General features: G+C 38.4%; 1 protein-coding gene across 1 annotated transcript in view; it reads right to left on the reverse strand.

Moving 5' to 3' along the window:
- Window positions 1-22208, reverse strand: part of UXS1 (UDP-glucuronate decarboxylase 1) — a 66274-nt gene that overhangs the window by 38384 nt on the left and 5682 nt on the right. Inside the window, exons 2-5 of the mRNA XM_072849775.1 lie at window positions 13093-13120; window positions 10237-10285; window positions 8116-8159; window positions 3444-3504 (exon numbers count right to left, since the gene is read on the reverse strand). Of these exons, the coding sequence (XP_072705876.1) occupies window positions 3444-3504; window positions 8116-8159; window positions 10237-10285; window positions 13093-13120 (182 nt within the window). The remainder of the gene's footprint in view (window positions 1-3443; window positions 3505-8115; window positions 8160-10236; window positions 10286-13092; window positions 13121-22208) is intronic.

Genomic DNA, 22208 nt, shown 5'->3' on the forward strand with positions numbered 1-22208 from the left:
GGAAAAAAAGACAACTACATCTGTTCTTTTCTGTAAAAACTTGAATGTCCACTTCTTGTATTCTCACACTTGTTTTTCTTCTTAGAAATTCAGGGCCATCAGCATGTCAAAGACATTGTAAGTACCAGTTATTAAAATAATCGTTTAGTTGGTCTATCTAGTATTATTTTGGGTTTATCAGGGCTTCCTTGTAGCAGATTCAGTATGTCATTCAGTTCCTTGACAAACTTGAAGGAGAAAGAGGATTTAGGAGAAGCCCTCATTGAGAAAAAATAAATAATTTCAGGGCTCCCAGTATCCTGAACAGACAGGAGGGAAGAACAGGTTTCTGGCAGAATCCTGTGAACAAGGAAAGAAGGAGGGTAGTAACTGAGGGAGAACAGCCCTCTGCCAGGTGCCGCCACTTACCAAGGAAAAAATAATATGCATGGAAAACCTACTGCCATAAGCTTATCCTGACTTGGAAGAGAGCTGCAGCCTTTCTGAATGTTCCAAGGGTTTTGTCTTTGTGTGGTGACCAGGACAAAAGTTTTCTGTAGATGACCTGAACCTATTCAGAATTCAACTGAGGCCAAGGAAATCCCCTGCTGCTACTTCTATTTCCAGGATTTCAGAGAACACAAACTCAATGCTCGCAATATGTCTTTGGTGCAGTAAAAGGAGGTGCCTGCTTCCTCCTCTCCCTTTTGGAAAAAAACATAAACCAAACCAAGCACTGCTTACAGAATTCTTCTAGGCTATATGCAAGCAAAAAAAGGAAAAAAGCACAAACCAATTTTGTCTGGAAAGAAGTTTCCAATTACTTTAAATCTGTAAGTTTTTATGATAAATCTATGTTAGCTTTATTAACATATCACTTCCATAGGTATTAGATAAAGAACTACTTGGAAAAGGAGCTGAATTTCCCCTGGAAAAGTAAACAACTGTATAAATTAAATTTTTTATCATTACTTGAGGCTACATTAAAAAAAAGAAAAGATGATTTATCACTGAAGCTCTCTGTATAACCTTCCTGTAATCACTCATAAAAGCAAGGTCAATATACTTCATTTCTAAATATGACTTCCTGCAAATCACAATGACATATTAATCTACAAAATCATATACTGTATGTGAAACATTTCCATATCAGAATTGAAGCACCAGCACCTGGGGCTTAAATAGGCATTCTTTAATAAGACATCATTAATAAAAATATTTAATTACTTAGTAGTGCCAATATGCTTGGTAACTTCCGCATCTACTAAAAGGCACAAATTTTACTGATAATTTCCTCCACTAGAGGCACTTCAAAGTTTGTGTATTTGCTTGACGGGTTCATTTCTACTGTCAGCAGTCAGACTCAAAACATCTAATATCCCATGGATTTCCATAATATGGAAATTATATTTTTTTTTATTTTATGCTTTAATTGGTCTACCACATTCAATTCAGAAAAACCCCACACAACAGATTGAACCAATGTCAACGCTATAATCCATAATATTAACAGAATTCCTTCTCTTGCATACAAAAGCTTGTGGCCTAGTCACTTCAGAGAACTGAGCAAGTAGATAAATCATGCACAACAGGATGAAGACTTGAGCTCTTTTGAATGAAAGTTGCCAGAGTATCTAGTCTCAGCTGAAATATCACCCCTACTAGCAATCATCTTCAAATAGATGCAGTATAATAAAAAAGAACTGCTAGAACTATTGTCTGATCAGGTCAGCACTGTGGAGGCTGCATTCGGAGAAAAATTAAAATTTAGAATGGATTCCAGAAAAAGAGGCAGTATCAACAAAATATGAAGAAAATCCTCTACCAAAGTTCACTTGGCTTGCAGATTCTTGTGTTTACTCCTGAAAAACTTTCAAGAGTCATGTAAGGTCTACAGGAGTCCTCAATAACTGACTTCAGCTACTCAACATTTTTCCTGCAGGATTATGACAGCGACATTCTAACAGAATGAAACTGCCCACATGGGCAGAAGGCTTGTGAAAACCCATCTGAGTTCCCACTAAACTAGTCTCCCACCACAACAGAAAAGAAACCACTGAACAACTCACTGATCCTTTTGGCCAGCTTTCTCTTTAGTAATTTAAACTCTACAAAACACACAGACACCAAAAAGCCATTTACCTCCAGGTCACCAGAAAACACTCCTATTCCAACTACTTGCCATCACTGTTGAAACAATAGACTATCAAAATATACAGTACCTTTAAGAGGCAAAGTTTAAAAGTTAACATTAAGAACTCCATAGCCTATTAACAGCTTGCACCGATACTTTTCTTGAAAGTACCTTCTTGCTTACACAAAAACATAACATTAAGGTAACTTTATTACACTTAGACACATGAGCACACAATTTAGGAATTTTCAGAATTAAGCCTCTCTCATGTTTTCCACAATGTAGCTTCCACGTTCAACAAGGGAACAGGGAGCCTACAGGTCTATCTCCTTCACTGTCATAAAAATGACAGAATTAACACTGAAGAACTAAACTAATTTGGTAACACTTATTCTTTATGAAGTTTTGCAATAGCAGTGAAGACTACTGTCTAATAAAGCAGTAAAACCAACATTTTTTAATTACATCTTTTCAGTGTTTTTCTTCAAAATTTTGAAGAGTCAAAGCAAAGGAGAACATCAGATAAGTTAGGCACTTTAGCAGGGATTTGTCCCAGACACTGCTCTCTACTACAGAGGCAGAAATTCATAATTCTATATTTATACATCTTAAGTAGCTGTACTTTCTCTGCCTCTTCAAAATGTGGGGACAGTTTTTTTCCCCAGGACAGAGAGAAACAAGAAAAAAGTTAGGACACAGCTAACTTCAAAAGTGTTTGTAGACAAAACTGGAAAGCTGATGTTACAGTAGCACAATTTGCTGAATTTAAGAATGCCTTGGACAACTACTTGCCCTGACTTAACCTGCCTTCCTCTTCCACCTGTGATGCTGCAAAATATCAGAAACAACATAGAAGATAACAGACATGAACATTCCCTCAGTCTAATTAACTGGTCCTTCTTAACAGTGCTGCAGAGCAGCTACTTTTCTAGCTTTATGACTAGATTTTGTCCAATTCAGTCACACAAGTTTTCTGTCAAGACGTGCCTAAAAAGTTTCCCAGTTTCTGCAAGTTTAAGCCATCTGGGAACACAAGATGAAAGACCCTTTGGCAATGCAGTCCTGAGATGTTACAAGCAGAGAAGAGTAGCTTAATTGGCAAGTCAAACTTCCAAAGAAGAGCCCAAGTGTATTATCTATATGCTGAATTTGAGAACATCAACACAGAGTAAGTGAAGTACTACTCTAAACCCTGTGCAGCACATACGACATAAAAGGTAATTTACTTTATTCCTGATCGTGTCTTTAAATAATCCTACAAGACTGATTACATTCCACAGAATATTTTTTTTATTTCCCAAAACCAACCCCTGCGTAAATACCAACTTACCAGGATTCTTTTACGATCCTTTTCTGATAAAAATTTCACTGGTGGGTATTTCTGGGTGAAACTACAGAACATTTCAAAACAAAGAAGAAAAACTATGTAAGTTTCAGCCTTGCTTCTTTTTTCACACATCTGTCTTTGAAATATGAAAAACTACTCTTGACAACCTCCCATTCTTAAAGTTCTGCTACAGGTATGTTTAGTCCTTTTTTCTAAAGAAGGATCCGGGCCAACATGAGAAAATGCCTATGCTTTGTAAAAGCACTATGAGAAATATCAAAATTGATCTGCAAAAAGTGCTTTTAAAATTTCTGCTTAACTGATTTTCTAGAATGAATCACTTGACTTCTATCTTTTGAGAACATAACTGGTGCCAGGAATGACATCCAGGAGAATAAAACAATAAAATATAAGCAGTGATTGGACTTTTTTTTTTTTTTAGAAAAGTTTTAAAAAGCAAACAACCTTGTTAAAAGTTCTGGAAAAGAAAGCAAGTTGTTTTGACTTACCGCATTGACTCCAAACATTTCTCCTTAAAGTTTCATTGTGAAGTTTACAATATAAAGTTTGAATGCTCCTGAAAATTTCACAGTAACCAATGTAAACTTTACAATCAGAATGTCGAAGAAACTCTTTAAGATACTTGAACAATTTTTACCAGAGAGCTTATTCAGTATGAAAGCTAATCCTAATTTTCTTCTCAGAAATAGCTAGACTGCCATTGTTTTGATGGTCTTCAAGCTACTTTAATTTTTTTGCACCTTTTTCTTAACAGGAATGAAATCAAAACTAAGACATCCTAAAATAAATTTATGTGACATACAAATCTTAGGTGCTCTCTCAAGCTTAAAATTGATGCTCAGAACCATAGATTATTTCATGAACATGGAATTATATCACTTCTTTCTTCCCCCATTGGCATGCATTCTGCATACAGCAACAAAGTCCTCCAAAGAAAGGTGTGAAAGAAGGTGTGAATTTTATTTATTTCAGTAATATAGCATTGTAGTCTTGGCAAAATTTTAATAGCTCAGGTTTTTCTTAACTAAATATCAGTGTGACACTGGACAGAAGTCAAACTATGGTTACCCTTTTCCTCCAGTAAGTCCACATGCTAGAGATGCAATGGATGTAGCACACAGGAGGTATATAGGCCAAGACTTCACACTGAGATTACATTTTCATCTATTCACAAATAGACTCTAACTGAACTGACCCTACACCTCTGATCTTGAAGCATCTCCTCTGCTTCTAACCTGCAGCACTGGCTCAACAGGAATTCTTCAGAGGCAAAGCACAGTTGCTTCTGTACTTGCGTCAACTTTTCATGCCAGAGTGGAAATATGGTAGTGGAATCTTCCAGTGTTACCTATACGGGAAGACTGAAATAAGAAGCTACCTACCCTTGCCCACATGGGTCACTAATAGTAACCCTATTTCTTTGATTTAAGCTGAGAAGCAATGAGAAACAGCAGTGCATAAGTATAATGCAAACATGTAAAACACAGCCTTCCTGTGAGAGAAAGGCAAATCCACCAATAACAAGAGGCTTATGGAGTTTAAAAAAAAAAGTGAAGTTCCAAATAACTTGATGCAAGGTAAAAGTCAGTCTCCTCCATTTTTAAGACCACTATTTTAAGGTCACATTAACCCAGCATGGAGTAATACTGGTGCCAAAGGGACCTCCCAACCATTTTTGCTCCTTCACAAGGACTAGCTTAGAGGCAATGGGCAGGAGTCCGAAACCGATCCAGCTGAATGTTCATCTTTTGGCAACAATGTTCAGTTTATCTTGGCCTAATGCTTCCTTTCATGACTACACGACAATGCTTTTGCTGTGCAAATTTTTAATAAAAACTTTACAACTTTAGCTTCAGTTAAACAATCTCTTGTCATGAGACTAGCATTAGGGAATTCTTGTCTTTCCTGCTTCCCAAAACCAGGCGAATGGCTTGCTTTCAGGTTTTATCAGCTTATGAGGTAAAAAAAACATTGACACGAGAGAGTAAGCTTTGCAAGCAGGATCAGCCTTTAGGCATCTGGCAGTGAGTAGCTATATACTGTCACTTTACACAGATATAAAATTAAAAAATTATGAATTGCAACAAGCCTCATGCAGTTGAACCAGCAGAGGTAAATGACTACATTATTTGAAAAACCCAACAACAATAAGAGCCCATATTTTGATATGGGCCATAAGAGCCCATAAGCCCACATTTTGTGAAAGTATAATTCCCAGATCAGCTCACACAGAGGTAAAAAAATATGTTGATTCTTTCTCCTCATTACTAGACATTTGAAACAAGACTCATCAATACACTGCAAACACCAGTCAAAAAGAAAAGAGTATGTAGACAGCTCCTGGGAGAAGTTTTAACTTAATGGTTCCACCCAACAACTCATTGCTCACTTGGAATAATATAACAATTATAAAAAACCCCAGCCAATCAGGACACCCTCCCACAAAGGTCCTCTGTGAATGGCAGAAGGAAATACCTGAATTGCCAACAACTGAAGCTGAAGATACACTGGGCTATCAATTAAGATTAAATAAGTCAACTGAACAGAGGTAGGACTTCAAAAATTTCATCTGAACATAAAATCTTTATAATTTGACCGTTACAATTGGTATGGTAGTATCACATGCAACTACTACAGGTGACACAGTCTGCAATTTGTTTCATGTTGCCAATACATCACCTAGTTTGATCCATGAAGTTCATGCTGATATTAAGAGATAAGCAATCAGCTCAGTATTCTCACTGAAATAAATTGCACGTGGCAGGTCACTGAATCTTTCAAATCAATTGTTAAAAAACGGAACTGACAATTTTTTTTATTTCTTTTATCTTTTTTTTTGTTTGTTTTACAGCACTGGAGGAGTGGGAGGAGGAGGGGCAACTGCTCACTGGCAAGACAAAACTCAAAACACTGTGGGTGTCAAGCGCACCTCTGGCCAAGAACAATGGGATTCTGCCCCCCTCTCCAGAGGAACAGCACACAACCACCAGTATGCCATACATAACCATCCAGGCTTACTGGTACTGCTTGGATAAGTCCAGACTTGGCCCTCTGTAATGCAGCATTCTCAGCTAGCTGTTTGCCTGGGACATCAACGGTGCCACCTGTGAAACAGGATCACTGTCAAAAGCAGCAGTGTCCTTGTCAGAGCTGACAATTCCCACCTGTATTCCAGAACTTATTTTGTGATGAAAAGCATCTCCCCATGAGGGCACTCAGATGGGAGAACTGATCTGGCAGAAAGGCAACCAGGCTAGGGAGTGAGGGACTTATTTGCAGAGAGACTGAAATACCTGGTTTCCCCATCCAGCTTACTATCAGCACTCAAGTGGTTCTGCTGGCATAAAAGTGAAGAAACAAGCAGCCAGGGAGAAATGGATCAGTCTTGGATTTTTTTTTTTTAAACAACTATGTCAATTTAAGGTGCTTGTGGAACTACAGCACATAGTTAATATCTGCAGCTCATCAAAAAGCTTGTCTGCTTTTCCTCAATCACATCATCCAGTTTAATCCAAGATATCACATTCCCTTACAAATCCCGAGAGAAGCAAGTCAGTCAGCCTCATCCAAAGCACCTGCACAGGATAAGATTCACAAGCAAATCACTGTACATTAGCTGAATCATGATAACTGATCACAAGTGTGGGAAATACGAGTGTGCTGGTTTTGACTGGGGTAGAGTTAATTTTTTCCATAGTAGCTTGTATGGGACTATGTTTCAGCTTGTGCTGGAAACAGTGTTGAAAATACAGGGATGTTTTAGTTACTGCTGAGCAGTGCTTACACAGAGTCAAGGCCTTTTCTGCTTCTCACCACACCCCACCAGCAAGTAGGCTGGGGGTGCACAAGAAGCTGGGAGGGGACACAGCTGGGACAGCTGACCCCAACTGACGAAGGGGATATCCCATACCATAGGATGTCATGCTCAGCATATAAAGCTGGGGGAAGAAGAAGGAAGGGGGGGATGTTCAGAGTGACGGCGTTTGTCTTCCCAAGTAACTGTTACGCACGATGTAGCCCTGCTTTCCTGGAGATGGCTGAACACCTGCCTGCCCATGGGAAGGAGTGAATTAATTCCTTTTTTTGCTTTGCTTGCATGTGCAGCTTTTGCTTTCCCTATTAAACTGTCTTTATCTCAACCCATGAGTTTTGTCACTTTTACCCTTTGGATTCTCTCCCCCACCCCACTGGGGGGGAGTGAGCAAGCAGCTGTGTGGTGCTTAGTTGCCAGCTGGGGTTAAACCACAATAGTGAGATAAAACATATTTTCAGTCTCTTGAAGTTGAAACCAGTATGTTTTAGCACACACCTGGGTTGAACTTACTAAACCATGGTAATCCGTTCACCAGCTGGACTCAAACCAGCAAATTCCTCCACAGGATTTGAACTTTACAAAAATCCAGCACTCCCAGTTTACTTTAGTGGGATTAATCAACCTGAATACCTTAAGCATTAATGTCTTCCAGCATTCAAGGCCCCATCCTCACTTATATATATGATATAATGATAAAATAATATTACATATGATAAAAATCCAAAGGTATTGGGGGTATACGCAAAACATTTATCTCAAGCCTACAACTACAGAATTGACTGCTACAGAACAGAAACTGTACTTTTTAACTGCTTCCCAAATCTAGCAAAAAAGACGTACCTTTTTTCTAGATCTTTGATTTTCTCCCTTAGAGGTGCAACAGCCTAAAATATAGGAATAATATTTAATCTTTGAAGAATAGAACAAGATTCACATCACAAAACATGCATATAGGAAGTTACTTTAGAGCAAAAATCGTGGCAAACAGTTTCCTAGAACTGGAACGAACTATGAAGTTTCCTTGGAGTGTCACTGAAGACACTCCAAGAAACTTGCATCTTAAAGCATCCTTTACGTCAAAAAATCCTTGAACCTTTTTCACCAAAAATCAGATTACCTAGTACAGTGTGAAATCCCTTAGCTTACCACTGAAAACAAAACACCTCAAGGCTATAAGTACCATAGCCTTGTTGATAAGAACATCCAATGTTATGATCCTATTTGTCAAAGTGAAGTCACAAGTGACTTGTCTGAGGTTGTCAAAGGCAACCTATATTGAGCAACAGCACAATAGGACAGTCAGTAAAACCGCAACTGTTTAAATGTGTCTATTTAAAACAGACACAGAAGCAGAGGCATTAGCTCCAGTGCAAAGGCTAGAATTCTCTCAGAACATGGTATGTGAATTTAAAGAAACATGTTTAAAAATCTAAGATATGTTTTAACTCATGATTTGAAGGTATATCTAGGCTTTTAAAAAATATTAAAAGGAAATTTGTTAGAAAATATAGTTCACCTACCAAGACTTCTGTTTGCAGTTTCAGTGCTTTGAAAGAGAGAATCACTTAAGTCGGCATCAGTTTCAGGTTCTTTATCACAGGACCCAAATTTCTAACAGGCCTGCCAAATTGCAACAAGCCCCTGAACTCATTTTTAACTTTACTAAAACCTTGTCACAAAATTTAACATCTAGGGCCATGCATAAGTTGAAAGCTATCAGAGGGTTATCACTTGAAATAGTACTATATAGCAACACATCATCAACAGCCATTAATTTGTTTCGTACAAATATTGCTGCTTAGAGCTAGACAATTCAGGAACTTCATGAACTGAAATAAGGTGCATATTCATGTTAAGAGGAAATACAGTATTGTCATTTATGTTCATTAAATATCTAGCTCTGTGGAGCAGCAAATAGTTCTTGAAACAGTTATATTTATTCTGATGGTTCAAGATACTATATAGCTAAAGCTTTAAAAACAAGATCCGGAAATGCTCAACTTCTCAGACCTTACAGTAACTCTATCTACCCATTGAATTTCAAGCTTTTGTGCATTCTTAAACAACTGGGATTTTCAGAATGCTTGTTGCAATGTTTACCAGAATTAAAAGGAAAAAAAAAAAAGAAAAAAGGAAAAAGAAAAAAAAAAAGAGAGGAATGCAAAAAGACATAAACCAAGAACACAATCTGGAATACAAGACGCTAGGCAGACCAGACTACACTAGTATGGTCACGCACACCCACACAAGGGGTAGAGGGTATTGACCTCAAAGACTATTGTATCTATTAAATTATATGTTTTATTGTTATTAGACTGGAAGTCTAAAAACATCTGGAGAAAGATCTGTTGCACACATTCTTAATATTTCGCAACAAACTGAGGTTGAAATGGAAATTCAGAGGTATTGGTACAGAAGTTCAGAACCACTGGTGTGTTCAATACCCATGTCTACTCCAGAAATTGCCAGGACTTTTGCTTAAAGAATTGGTACTGCACGCCATCCCCAACCACAAACACCGCTATCTTTGTTCATTAGTTAAGAACAAAGCAGAGCATTTTGGGGAGGTTTCAAATTTCTAATGAAACTTATATATACTTAACATTTTGTAAGGGTGACATAGGAAAGAATTTGTGTATATCCTTCATTCAGTAACAAAAAAACAGTTCTCAGGATAACTCTACCGCAGTGTCTGAAGCAAATGAGACAGTAGAGCTACTACTTTCAAGAAAGGTTTAGAGGCAAAAAAATAAAAATATGAGAGTCACAGATCTATGTTAGAAACTCCACTGCAGTGAAGGACAGTTAAAAAAAAACTTACATACAGACACAAATCCAATGCTTTGAATGGTTTTAGTGGAATGGAGAGTAATGAGATAGAACTAAATACACCCTTTCAATATGAAATTAGTGAAATGGAGTTCTCAAAACAAAACGGGCTACAACTACTAGCAAACTAACCTCCTCTATTTTACTTTCCACCTTCTGATCCCCATTTTCTTGAAGAGACCTGTTGGCAAGAAAAGAAAAAACATAATCCATACCTAAGCAACAGCTGTTCCACTGCACCTGCATCATGCTTTTCCTGTTAAAACAGTATCTTCAAAGCATCCCGAGTCAGTATTATTTCAAAGAGTTACTCAAAGCAAATGAAAGTGGATGGTCCCATTCCCATTGAAATCAGCTAGTCTTGTCACCAAGTTTGGCAGAAACTGAACCAAGCCCACAGGAAAGAGTAATAGCAATAAAGATGATGATCATTTCACAGAGAAAATTAACTTCATTGTAGAAAAGTGTCTAATCACTGCACTAAGGTAGGGTCAGCAGAAATGTTTTTGAGTGTAGCTTTATTATGCAAACGCCTAAGATGTCTTTTTCAGGGTCTCTGTTTATTGTATACTACAAGTACACTAACTAAACATTTTCGCTTAATGCCACAACTGTAACTGTAATTTTAATCAAAAAGAGAGAAGGGCAAACGTGTCTAGCTTTGCCTTTGAACTTTTAGAAAAACAAGGAAAAAACCCTATACTAAAACTTGTCTTAAGTGACCATCTGATGGGGAATACTGACTTAGCACACAAATGCTATTTGTTTGAAATGAAGCCAACGCTTATACACTGAAGGACGAAGGATGTCAAAGTAACTTGTGAAAAGAGAGTACTAAGAAGTTAGTGTCTTGCACAAATCTGTGTGGTCTTATTTAGTATCTAATTGTGTATCTAAATGAGTAAACTACAAGTGTAGGATATGTAATTTTAAATTTTACCTCTTGCATCTAGTCTATGCGATTTTCCTTAAGTTTGCATACTTTTTTTTTTCCAGTTAAACCTTCTGAAAGGGGAATTATTTATCTTACAGTAGTAAGTTTTTGCATACTACAGGATTCATGGGTATCCAACATAAAATGGAGTTCTTTCAAATAAAACAGAGCTCCTTTACTTGGGACCTGAAGTCATTACACCTAGGGAAACAGAAGTTCCTTTGTTAAGCAGATATACGTATGCCACACTGTTAGAAGTTAGAGCAATGATTCCCTTCATATCCCTCTGTAAAACTCTCTTACTAAAAAGTCAGTTCAGTCTATTACTGAGGCAAAAATCTTATTGACCAGATTTGTTTTGTCGTATCAGTAAAGAGGTGCAGCAAATTCCTAGACTAAGACATACAGACCCTGAACCATCTTTTCAAAACAAATTGTAATTTATTGTAATAGTGGCAAATAAAAACCCTCCAGTTAACACTGTATGAATTTACTACAAGGAAGCAATATTAAGTAATTCTTGTGAATTTTTCAAATGTTTTCCCAAATAACAGAAATCTACAAAAAACTATGCGAACCATCTGTGGAATACATAGCCTTTCTTCCCTGCTAAATGAGCACGGAAAATTTGGAAAACCTCTCAGAATATAAAAAGGTTCACTCAAAAATTGTTCCTACTATTGTTTATTCACAAATCCTGGAACTTAAGGACTGACACTCTGCAGTTTAGTTTTTAATGAGCTCTTCCTCCTAACAAAGACAATCTTATTGGCTGAGGACCAACATCAGACCTTCAGAAATAAAGTTTTCCCCCTCGATAGCTCTATAATGGATACCTCAAATAAGAAGTCAGATGCAGCTAATGGTAGAATTTGTAAGGACAGCTTATCAGGGAATGAACACACTGGATCCCATGCCCACCTGTCCTCCTCAAACCCCTCTCTGAGGTTCTTGTCCTTCCTTTGGAAATGCTCAGCTGCTCATGTAACAGCTGCTAAGCTGCCATAGTTTGCTGGTCACGATAACATGGTAATCTAAATTACATCTCCATCTGCAAGTCACAGCAGCTGTTTGCCTAACAGCTGACCACTTTGTAGGAAGGGTGGGAAACTCCAAGAAAAGTAAAGTGTACAGCTTGGGACAGGAACAGATCCCAGGATAAGCTGTCCTGGGTGAATCAGAGCCCACAGAAAATTCATCAATACGTTTGCCTCAAACTTTCTTTACTCTGTGCTGCTAAGCATGGCAACAGAGTAGCAAACCCCTTTACTAGCAAAACAACATGGTGAAATATTTCGCCCTCTATGCACAAAGACTTTGTTGTAGGGAACAGACTGTCCCCATATTCTTTTCACCTTCTTCTTCATTTGTGTCTTCCTGGTGAATTTTCCCAGAGGACAAACACTCATATGCAAGCAGAAATGCTGTGAAAATCTGCATGTTTGGCATGCATATGCTAGGCCTTCCTATTTCTAAGGGCAAAAATTCTGGGGGACAGTGCAGGAATTTTTTTGCTTTTCAGCAGTTAAACCATCAGATTATCTCCCAATTAATTGTGGAGGAGAAAAACCCTCAAAACCACATTTCTAATTCTAGGTACAGAAACATAATTACGACAAGCAGTGGAGGATCTGCTGCTCTTCAATGTTTAAGCCTGTATCGTCACTGAGATATGGTCAGATCTGTGCTGAGGAAAAGCAGAATCCAAGCCCATGTGCCCAGCTACGTCAACCAACTTGCCTAACCAACCAGCTACACCAACCAACTTGCCTAAAAACATCTCCAAAATCAGAAGATGAGTTTGTGTAAAGAAAGACAGACGCTGAAGTGAGAGTAAGATCCTGGGTGAGATTTGCAGCAGACATACAACCCTTTTTGAGACTGAACACCTTCTATTTAAAAGTGGTATCAGCTGCTTAGCAACCATCCAAACAACAGCGTGAGCTGCTGTTCTGTTTTCTCCCTTCTTGAGATACAGTGATACACGTTGATGGGAAAGGTAAGTTAATTTTATTTCAGATAAGGATATTCAATACAAAAATTATATACATTACCTCATATTGACAAAGTTTCCCCACACAGCTGGAAAATAAGAAAAGAGAGAACATTACAGTGTCATATAACAGTAGATGAGGTCATTTTTTCCTATCATCATCAGAAGGAATTTAAAATAATATTAAGTTTTAATTATCTTAACCAAATAACTTAATAAGTTAAATACATGATATATATACACACACCAAGTGACTAGAACACAGTTTAACACTATGGGAGGAATTCTGATAAAATTACATGAGACTACAAAAAAGTAGGAAAACACAGTAATTCAATAAAAAAGGACTAGACTATTTGAGTGCACACCTGGAATTATCTGACCAGTAAATCAGCAGATATACTTATCTGATCATTATCCCACACTATATTACATAAACAAAATGTACAAGAATTCTCTGAACTATAATTTGACACTGCACACAGATTAAACAAACCAGAGCTCTGGACTTCAATATTAGGGATATTGAAAAACACAGCAAGAGCAAGAAAGGAGTCCTGTAGACCCAAACTGGAAACTGCAGACTGACAAGAGTAAAAATACCGGCCACTACAGGCGATAGCTGAACCAGTCCAAAGAGGTACCACAACAGTCCTGCATTAAAGGTAGCAAGTGCTTGTGCGCATGTGAATTCTCTCTCTAAATAAGTGTATGTTGTGAAGCAGACACAAAAGGTACCTAAGCAATGTAACCAAATGCCTCACTGAGCAAAGATCATTTACTGCACTCTTAGTATGGACAAAAGTTTTAAGGAAGACAAACCGCAGTATAAAATAGTACAGCAAACATATACCAGCTGTTTCTCTGTGTTCACAAAAAGATTCATCTGCTCCATTTATTTTCTACTAGAAAAAAATCTTCTGAAACTGTGCAGGGTTTAAGTGATTACATTAAGACTACCAGAACACTGATTTTCCTTTTAACTTTCAACTAGGACACAGAACGTAGTTTAAACTGAAAAAATGAGAAGCCATAAACCAAGCTACACTACAGAGTTGACAACTTCAGATCGTCAAGACAAACAAGGTTCATACAGAACAGTTATGTAAGGGACTCTGCAACCATAAGCAACACAGGAAATACACCCAGAATAGCACCAGAGAATCATTCTGCAATCGCTCTTTAAGAGACAAGGCTCAACCTAAGGATCCAAATTACACTGGGTCTTAAGGAGGAGTAGCAGCCCGTATGCAGTGTTAACATATGAACAGAAAGCTTCTGAAGTGTGCTCAGTTTTTGTAAGCTGTGCTTCAGGTCTCAAGTAGCAGCTAATGAAGTACTTTCCCTAGATTCAGGCTTTGCACATACATTTTCCTGATTATTACTTATTGATCTCAAGCAGACGATGAGGTGTTACAGAAACAAGAAAAAACACTGCTACAGTCACAGGCACCTTCCAGGCAAGAGAAGAAAGGAAACATACCCAGGAAAGACGAACTGGGAGGACACGAGTGAGGATGCAGTAATGCAGTCGCTGTTCCACCCTTTAGGGGATGGCAAAGCTACTGAACTGTTTTTAACTACTGAGTGCTGCTGAGTAATTCAAAGAGTAACTTGAATAAAACCATGACAGACTATCAAACAAACTGTAGGAGGGCACTGTGATATCTGCGGTGGTATCATAAAGCCTCTGTTGTTTTCCGGGGAAAAGATAAGGAAGCTTTATATTAGAACAGATGATCAATAAAATCCAACTGAATTTAAAAAACACTGTGGATTTTATGTTAAATAGATAAAGTAAATTCTCTGGGGGAAAAAGGGATACAGTGTTGAGCACTAAGTTAAATTCAAGTTATTTACCCTCTGGCTAGGATTTTAGAATTCTTTATGATAACATTAAGGGATTTTTTTAATTTTTTTTTTTTCAGTGCATGATGACCATCTGGCAACTACAGGTACAGAATTCTCAAGTTATACACTACTCACCTATACTTACAATCAGTTATTTTTCTGGGCTACAGAAACCCGTACAAATAACGTAACGTATTGTTTACGCAGTGGCAGGAAGCATCTGGGCTTAGCTGGTGAAGCAGGAATTGATGAAAAAATGAGTTGCCAGCTGCACCACAAATACCACCCTGACAGTTTTGTTGCAAAGACAGAGCAGCTACGTTGCATACAAGAAACTGGCTTCCTAAAGAAAATATGTTAATTGTGTGTGCTCAGAGTCCACAGCAGGGAAGGGGAGCTCAAAAAGGCATTAATGTACTTCCAGAAACACTGCACTTGATATCCCAGTTCTGCAGGAGTAAGTGACCTTCCATTAAACTTTTAGGAAGCGTATTTTTGTATCATTGACAAAAAAGAATGAAACTACAAAATGAACCACATAGGAAATACCACATGGAGGGATCTGAAGAACCCTGAAGTCTCTCTCACATGCAGAGAGGTGCTGCAGAAACTCGCTTGAACATACTGCCCTCACAAAGGATTCTGAATGCACAATTCTAAGGAGGATGTCTTCAGCTACTGCGTGTTCACATACAGCTTACGTGAAGGTTGAAGGGATCAGAGATAAGGTGGAATTGCACTACAGTGGAATTAAGGTTTTGTTGTTTTTTTTTTTCTAAATGCACATCACAATTGTTTATATAATGGGCTTACACAGCTGCAAAATCAGCAATATGACTATGGCTTACAGAGGATTTCCTTGACTTGTCACTTCCTTGCCCTAAAGGTTATGCCAAGGCCAGTTTGACATTCAGGCAAGAATGACGGAAGCGTATTAAGGCAAGTGGGCCCAAATTCACAAGCAGAATGATGCAGAATTACAAGCCTAAATCCAAGACAAAAACCTTCACAGGCACCATAAAACCCCTTGATGGGCCCACCAAGTTCAGGCACCAAAAGCTGCAGACGTGGATGGTTAAAAAAGCTTCCATAGCAGCAAGGTCATGAATCAGGCACTGCACATAAACCCAGTTTTCAAAAGCATCTGACTCCTGATGGACCCAATTTGAGCAAACGCACACGTAACTGAGCACCTCACTGCAAAAGCCAGTCTTAAAAAAATATGATTAAAAAAACCCAACTCTAAAGCCAAATATTTTAAGCCAAGAGGTATTAATCCAGGATAATAGTCCTATGCCAATTCTCAAACCTTAGAGATTTAACACCCTCACCCCCTACAGCCACACACAGTATGTACTCTATGAAGAACCTCCTATTCATCCAACTAGAGAGCATTCATGGACAGAGAGCCTTCCTGACGTCTACTGAAACTCTGTGCAAGGGAAGAATTCATGATTAACTGGATTAGACAGACAGAAGCATGACTTGTAACCAAACAAGATGCTCACCTACAAAAAAGAAGAAACAGAGGTTCTGCTTATTCTCTCAAAGACTATTTGTAAACCTCACCCAATGACTGATTAAGGTAATAATAAATTGCCATTAGGGAAGAGATCAGAATATCTGGATTGTTCTGAGACACATGAAAGCCTGCTTTAATGGCCTGTAGGAGAAAGGTGTAGTCCTATTTTGACTCTATCTGTTCTGGGATGTTTTTTCCCCTTTGCATCCCTTCCATAAAATAATAAGAACAATCATTTTTATTGTAGCATTTTTGCAAGGACTAATTGCAAGTACCATGAAGATTAAAAATACATCAGAGGCATTAATCACTCCCACAGACACTACACTTTAAAGTGACAGCTTCCAGAGAAGAAGAATGACATGCCTTGGATGCAGCAATAAAGAACTGTACTTTTAGAAAAGAGATTTGTTTCTTAAAGCCTTAATCACAGCATTGTTATTAAAGAGGTATTTACATTTTGCCAACTAAACATTAATCACTCATGGTTTTCAGAAAATGCCAATCCTCTTTTTTTGTTTGGTTTGTTGTTTGTTTTTTTCCCCTCCAGCCTCTGAGAGATAAAGCTATAACTATTTGGCAAGCACAGCCTTATGGTAAAATTGTTGTGGATTTCCAAGGCTTCTCAAAACAACCTTAAACAAAAGCCAGTCACAGACAAGCAAAGAATGGTTTTCTTTCTACTGAATAAATTTATATTCCTGGAAATTTAAAGATTTATTTTTTTTCTAGAGAAGACCCTTTCTGAAATTATGCCAGATGCAGAGCAGTGCAATGACTGGGCTACTTTCAGCAAAGGAATATGCCAAGAGCCACCCTTTGGATACAAGCCAACCCTGCCTGCATGAAGTTAAAAAAGCCCAAACACAAAATCTGTTAAATCACACTCCAAAAAGTACAACAGAAATCCCAAGCAATTTGCTGTTGAGCATCCACTATTAAATGGACACTTCCCTATCTATCACAGTCAGACTTTCAGCTCTGACAAGCTGCACTTCATAGCAGGCAAGAGTTATTCTTCTAGATCCTCAGAATATAGGAACAGGATGTATGTTTTCACCTGAATGTCCTTTGAGTCTGTCATCTGCAATAATACTTACTGTACAGGTTTCTATAAGACACAGATTACCACTCTGAGAACCCTGCATGCCTTAATTAACTCATCCACAATAGGCTGGGGAACCAGAAAAATAACACTATCACAATCTGAAGGTGGGGAAAAAACAGAATCTCAAAGGAAGCCTTTACCCCAGGATGATCCTTCTTCTCTGGGTCTCTTTAAGTGACATTAAAATCAAGTCATAGACTATCACAATGCACTGATGGTAATAAACACTCATAATTTGAAATTATTAGTGACAATATTAGTTTCAGCATCACATACATTTTAAAACAGATGTTTTAAAAAGCGAGACCATAATGGCCATAAAGAGGCAACTGTACCAAAACCATATGCAATCTCTTTTAAAATAATTTTCTTTCCCAATGGCTTTGTTGTTTGCATTTTCAAGACACTCAGTTAAAGAAACTTTTACACAAACTTTTGTCAAAGTAGATTTAGCTGAAAACACAGGAATTTTTCCTTGTATCGCCCTCCTTAAACCTCTGCTCCTCAGAATAAAAAGAGTACAAGATGATGCTTGTTTCAAGCGGATCTCACTATCAACAGAAACAGCACGCAGGAACAATATGAATTGATATACAGTCGCAACCTGAATTTCTAGAGCAAAATTGTAAGCTCTCAATGTCCAGAGTGAATTGCTTCAGCCAAACTTTCTATTTCAGAGAGATGCAATGTCATTCAAAAGAGGGTTTTTTTCCTTAAATCTGACTCTCCATAGTCACTCAGCAGCTTCAGTCTCCTGGTAGAAATAAGCTTTTTGTCTCCAGAGGAAAACTTGACAAAAAGGAAAAGTAGGCAAAGGGAGCTCATAAAATGCTTATTATTACAGATGCATTAAAGTCTTAATTTAATTCTTTTGCAGATCTCAATTAGATATGTAATAATGTAAAGAAAACTATTATTTCCTTTAGGAAACTATTATTTCCCACACAACATCCTTGTCACTAAATTGGAGAGACAGGGGTTTGATGGATGGACTACTCAATGGATAAGGAATTGGTTGGGTGTCCACATCCAAAAAGTTGTGGTCAATGGCTCAATGTCCAAAGGGAGATAAGTAACAAGTGGTGTCCCTCAGGGGCCTCTATTGTGACCAGTACTGTTCCGTATCTTTATTAATGACACAGTGGGATTGAGCACACCTTCAGCAAGTTTGCAGGTGATACTGAGCTGAGTAGTTCCACTGAGGGAAGGGATGCCATCCAGAGGGACCTTGACAGGCTTAACGAGTGGGCAAATATGAACCTCATCAAGTTCAACAAGCTCAAGTGCAAGGTTTTGCACCTAGGTCGGGGCAATCACCACTATCAATATAGAATGGGTTACGAATGGACTGAGAGCAGCCCTGCAGAGAAGGACTTGGGGATACTGGGGGATGAAAAATTGGACATGAGCTGGGAATGTGTGCTTGCAGCCCAGAAAGCCAACTGTATCCTGGGCTGCATCAAAAGGTCATGGCCAGCAGGTCGAGGGAGGTGATTCTGCCCCTCTACTCCGCTCTGCTGAGACACCACCTGGAGTACTGCGTCCAGCCCTGGGGTCCTCAGCACAGGAAAGACATGGAGCTGTTGGAGCGAGTCCAGAGGAGGGCCACGAAGATGACTGAGGGGCTGGAGGACCCCTCCTATGAAGAAAGGCTGAGAGAGTTGGGGTTGTTCAGCCTGGAGAAGAGAAGGCTCCGGGGAGACACTACTGCAGCCTTTCAGTACTTAAAAGGGGCTTATAAGAACGATGAAGAGAAACTTTTTACCAGGGCATGTAGTGATAGGACAAGCATAGGTTTAAATCAGATAAAAGGAAGCAATTCTTTACTATGAGAGTGGTGAGGCACTGGAACTGGTTGCCTAGAGAAGTTGTGGATGCCCCCTCCCTGGAAGTGTTCACGGTCAGCTTGGATGGGGCTCTGAGCAACCCAGTCTAGTGAAAGATGTCCCTGCCCATGGCAGGCTGGGTGGAACTAGATGACCTTTAAAGGTCCCTTCCAACACAAACCATTCTATGATTTGGCCCATGCATTTCAAACTGCATTTTATAGTCTAGATTCCATAACAGTAAAAAAACCTCAATTGTATCCTATCTGTAATTCTAGTAGTTTGTTAATTTGCTTTAGAAATTATTATACTGATGAGAGTATGCTGCAATATTAGTGGAGATAACAACATACAATTACTAATCATAACTTTGTATTACGGAATGTCACGTTTCTGGGTGAAGTTTATGATTATGCCTTTGGGGAATATACAATAATTTGAATATTAAAAAAATTAAAAATTTACCCCTCTGGTATGGCTATACAGATTTCTGTACAGCAAGTAGTTCTTCCTGTTATATTTCCTGAACTGATGTCTTGTTCAACAGTAAAGTTCCTGCCCCAAATCAAAGACAGCAGATAGGAGCTGTAGCTTTTCCCACATGGGAAGTACCCTAGACACCAGGATACAGGGTTTTCTGAAGGGAAGATGCTCTCTCCTCAACTTGGATAACACCACCACTCTATGTCAATCCCTCAGCTAGTCATCACCTACCAAAACAAAAGCAACATAGTCACCAGGACAACTTTTTTGCACCTTCTCTTAAGAAGGAATACTTAAACTTTGGCAAACTGGTACACTCCTACAGCTGTGAAATGTAACATTATGCAAATTTTCTTTCTTTACAACAGTTAATGGAGCTTCACACTGGATGGGAAGCTAACCATGAATACTTATTCCAACATTTCAGTTAGCATGATCACTTTATGACTGAATTCTATTCTTCATTTCCCAGACGGCAAATTCTTTCCAACTCTTCCATTAAGTCTTTTTTCCAGTTCACTGTTCAGTGTTTCTACTCCTTCTTATCTCATATCTTTAGCATATCATTCTGTACCACTACTCATCCATTTTTGTCTATCCTTTGTATTTTGCCAAAAGTAAGGTAATGCTCTCCAACTGTTAGTTACTACAAACAGAAAAAAAGGTCCAATATTTACAACAAAATAACAGAATGCATATAATTCATCACAGTTATGAAGTTCCAAACAGGATCTTCAATTTTTATCACCACATATACTTGAGTGTGCCTGGACATCATAAAACTTTCTAGCTTTGAATTTACTGGCTTGAAACAACAAAGTCATTTGCAAATATGTTGACTGCCTACAAAAGTTCTGAATTCCTAAGGGAGGCAACAGAAGGACTTAGACCTATACCTAACTGGAGTACTATGTAATAATTACATTCTGAATTGGGTCAAAATTATTTTAGCAATGTGAAAGCTAAGCAATCTAAATTGGTAACATCCCTGTGTCTCCTTTTTACTTAATAATAGAGAAAGAACTGAAAACCCTACGTGTCTTTCCTTAAACAGTAGCATATGATTAAAAAACCATGAAATGACATCTATCTCCAAATAAATATGATCTCCACAATTCAAGTGCACAAAATTTGTTGAGAAAAACATTTTCTCCCTTTGCTTTAAAGCAACACGGCAGGTTAAAGAAACCAATAGAAACCTTCTAAGCCAACAGAGCTGTACATGCTGCTGTTTGGGCCACATATCTCCGTATTTCAAGTGAAGGAAAGAGAAAGCAGCAGAACTATTATCTCAACAACCGGACTATATCATATGCAGTTTTACACAAATCATGCTTTCCCCAATCTAGACGGCAGCCCTGATTTTTCAAATGCCTTTAAAAAAAAAAAAAAAGGCAGCACTGTCTTCTTTAATTTAGCCCTTGACCTTCTCTTTGTTTCCCAGATATTGCTAGCAGGACTGTGGGACATTTTTCAAGAAACTCAAAGAGGCAGAGAATATTCCACACTCCTAAGATAAGAATGATACACCAGCATGCATGTCAAACCCCAAAAATTGAGCAGCCACCCAAGGTAACATGACTCAAATGAGGGTGGCAATCAAATGAGGGGTCATGACTCAAATCAATTATTTTCAGCATTTTATTTTAAGTTTGTTGACTGCTAAGGTTGTTTTCAGCAGACTCACAGCATGCTCCAACGGTCAGCACTGTAACTGAAACAAACTCACTTTCCCCAGTTAACTTTTACAAACCCCTTCAAATAAGTTGTAGTAACCCCCACTTCTCCCTCCCTAGGGTCCACGAACAAGAAACTACCAGTTTCAGATAAACTCTGCTTTGATCAAGCAACCTTACAGAAAAGAAACAGGCAATATAAATGATAGGGAAACATTTCCCCTTTGCAAAAACACAGAGGGGAAAGAAGATGAAAGCTCTAAGAGTGTTTGTCCTCAAGTACAATGATGACAGCACCACCTCCTGCACATTCCACAGAAAAGACAAATAATAAATGGAGATAAGCTGGGAACTGTAAGGGTGAATTTCTCCAGGATGCCAAAAAAATGGTTGAAAACATCATGGCTAGCAAAGCAGAGCTGGAGTCCATCTATTCCTGACAAACTCAACTGAAGCGTGAACAAATTTTCATAAGCTACACAGCTACGGCTAGTTGGAAGCCTGATGAGCAGGGAACTGGAAGCTGTTGAAGACAGTAAACTTATTTGCATAAACCCACAGATGAAAGGCAGCTCTGCAGGACATGAAACCAGCAAGCAAATGCTTTTGGTTTGGTTTTTTTGGTGAAGAATTCATGGCATGCTGACACAAAAAGCAGGCGAGCCTCATGTCACATCTGACCATTTCTAACTCTTCCACAGCCAGTCAATC

This window comes from Ciconia boyciana, chromosome 1 (genome assembly GCF_034638445.1).
Source record: "Ciconia boyciana chromosome 1, ASM3463844v1, whole genome shotgun sequence".
Classification (NCBI taxonomy): Eukaryota; Metazoa; Chordata; class Aves; order Ciconiiformes; family Ciconiidae; genus Ciconia; species Ciconia boyciana.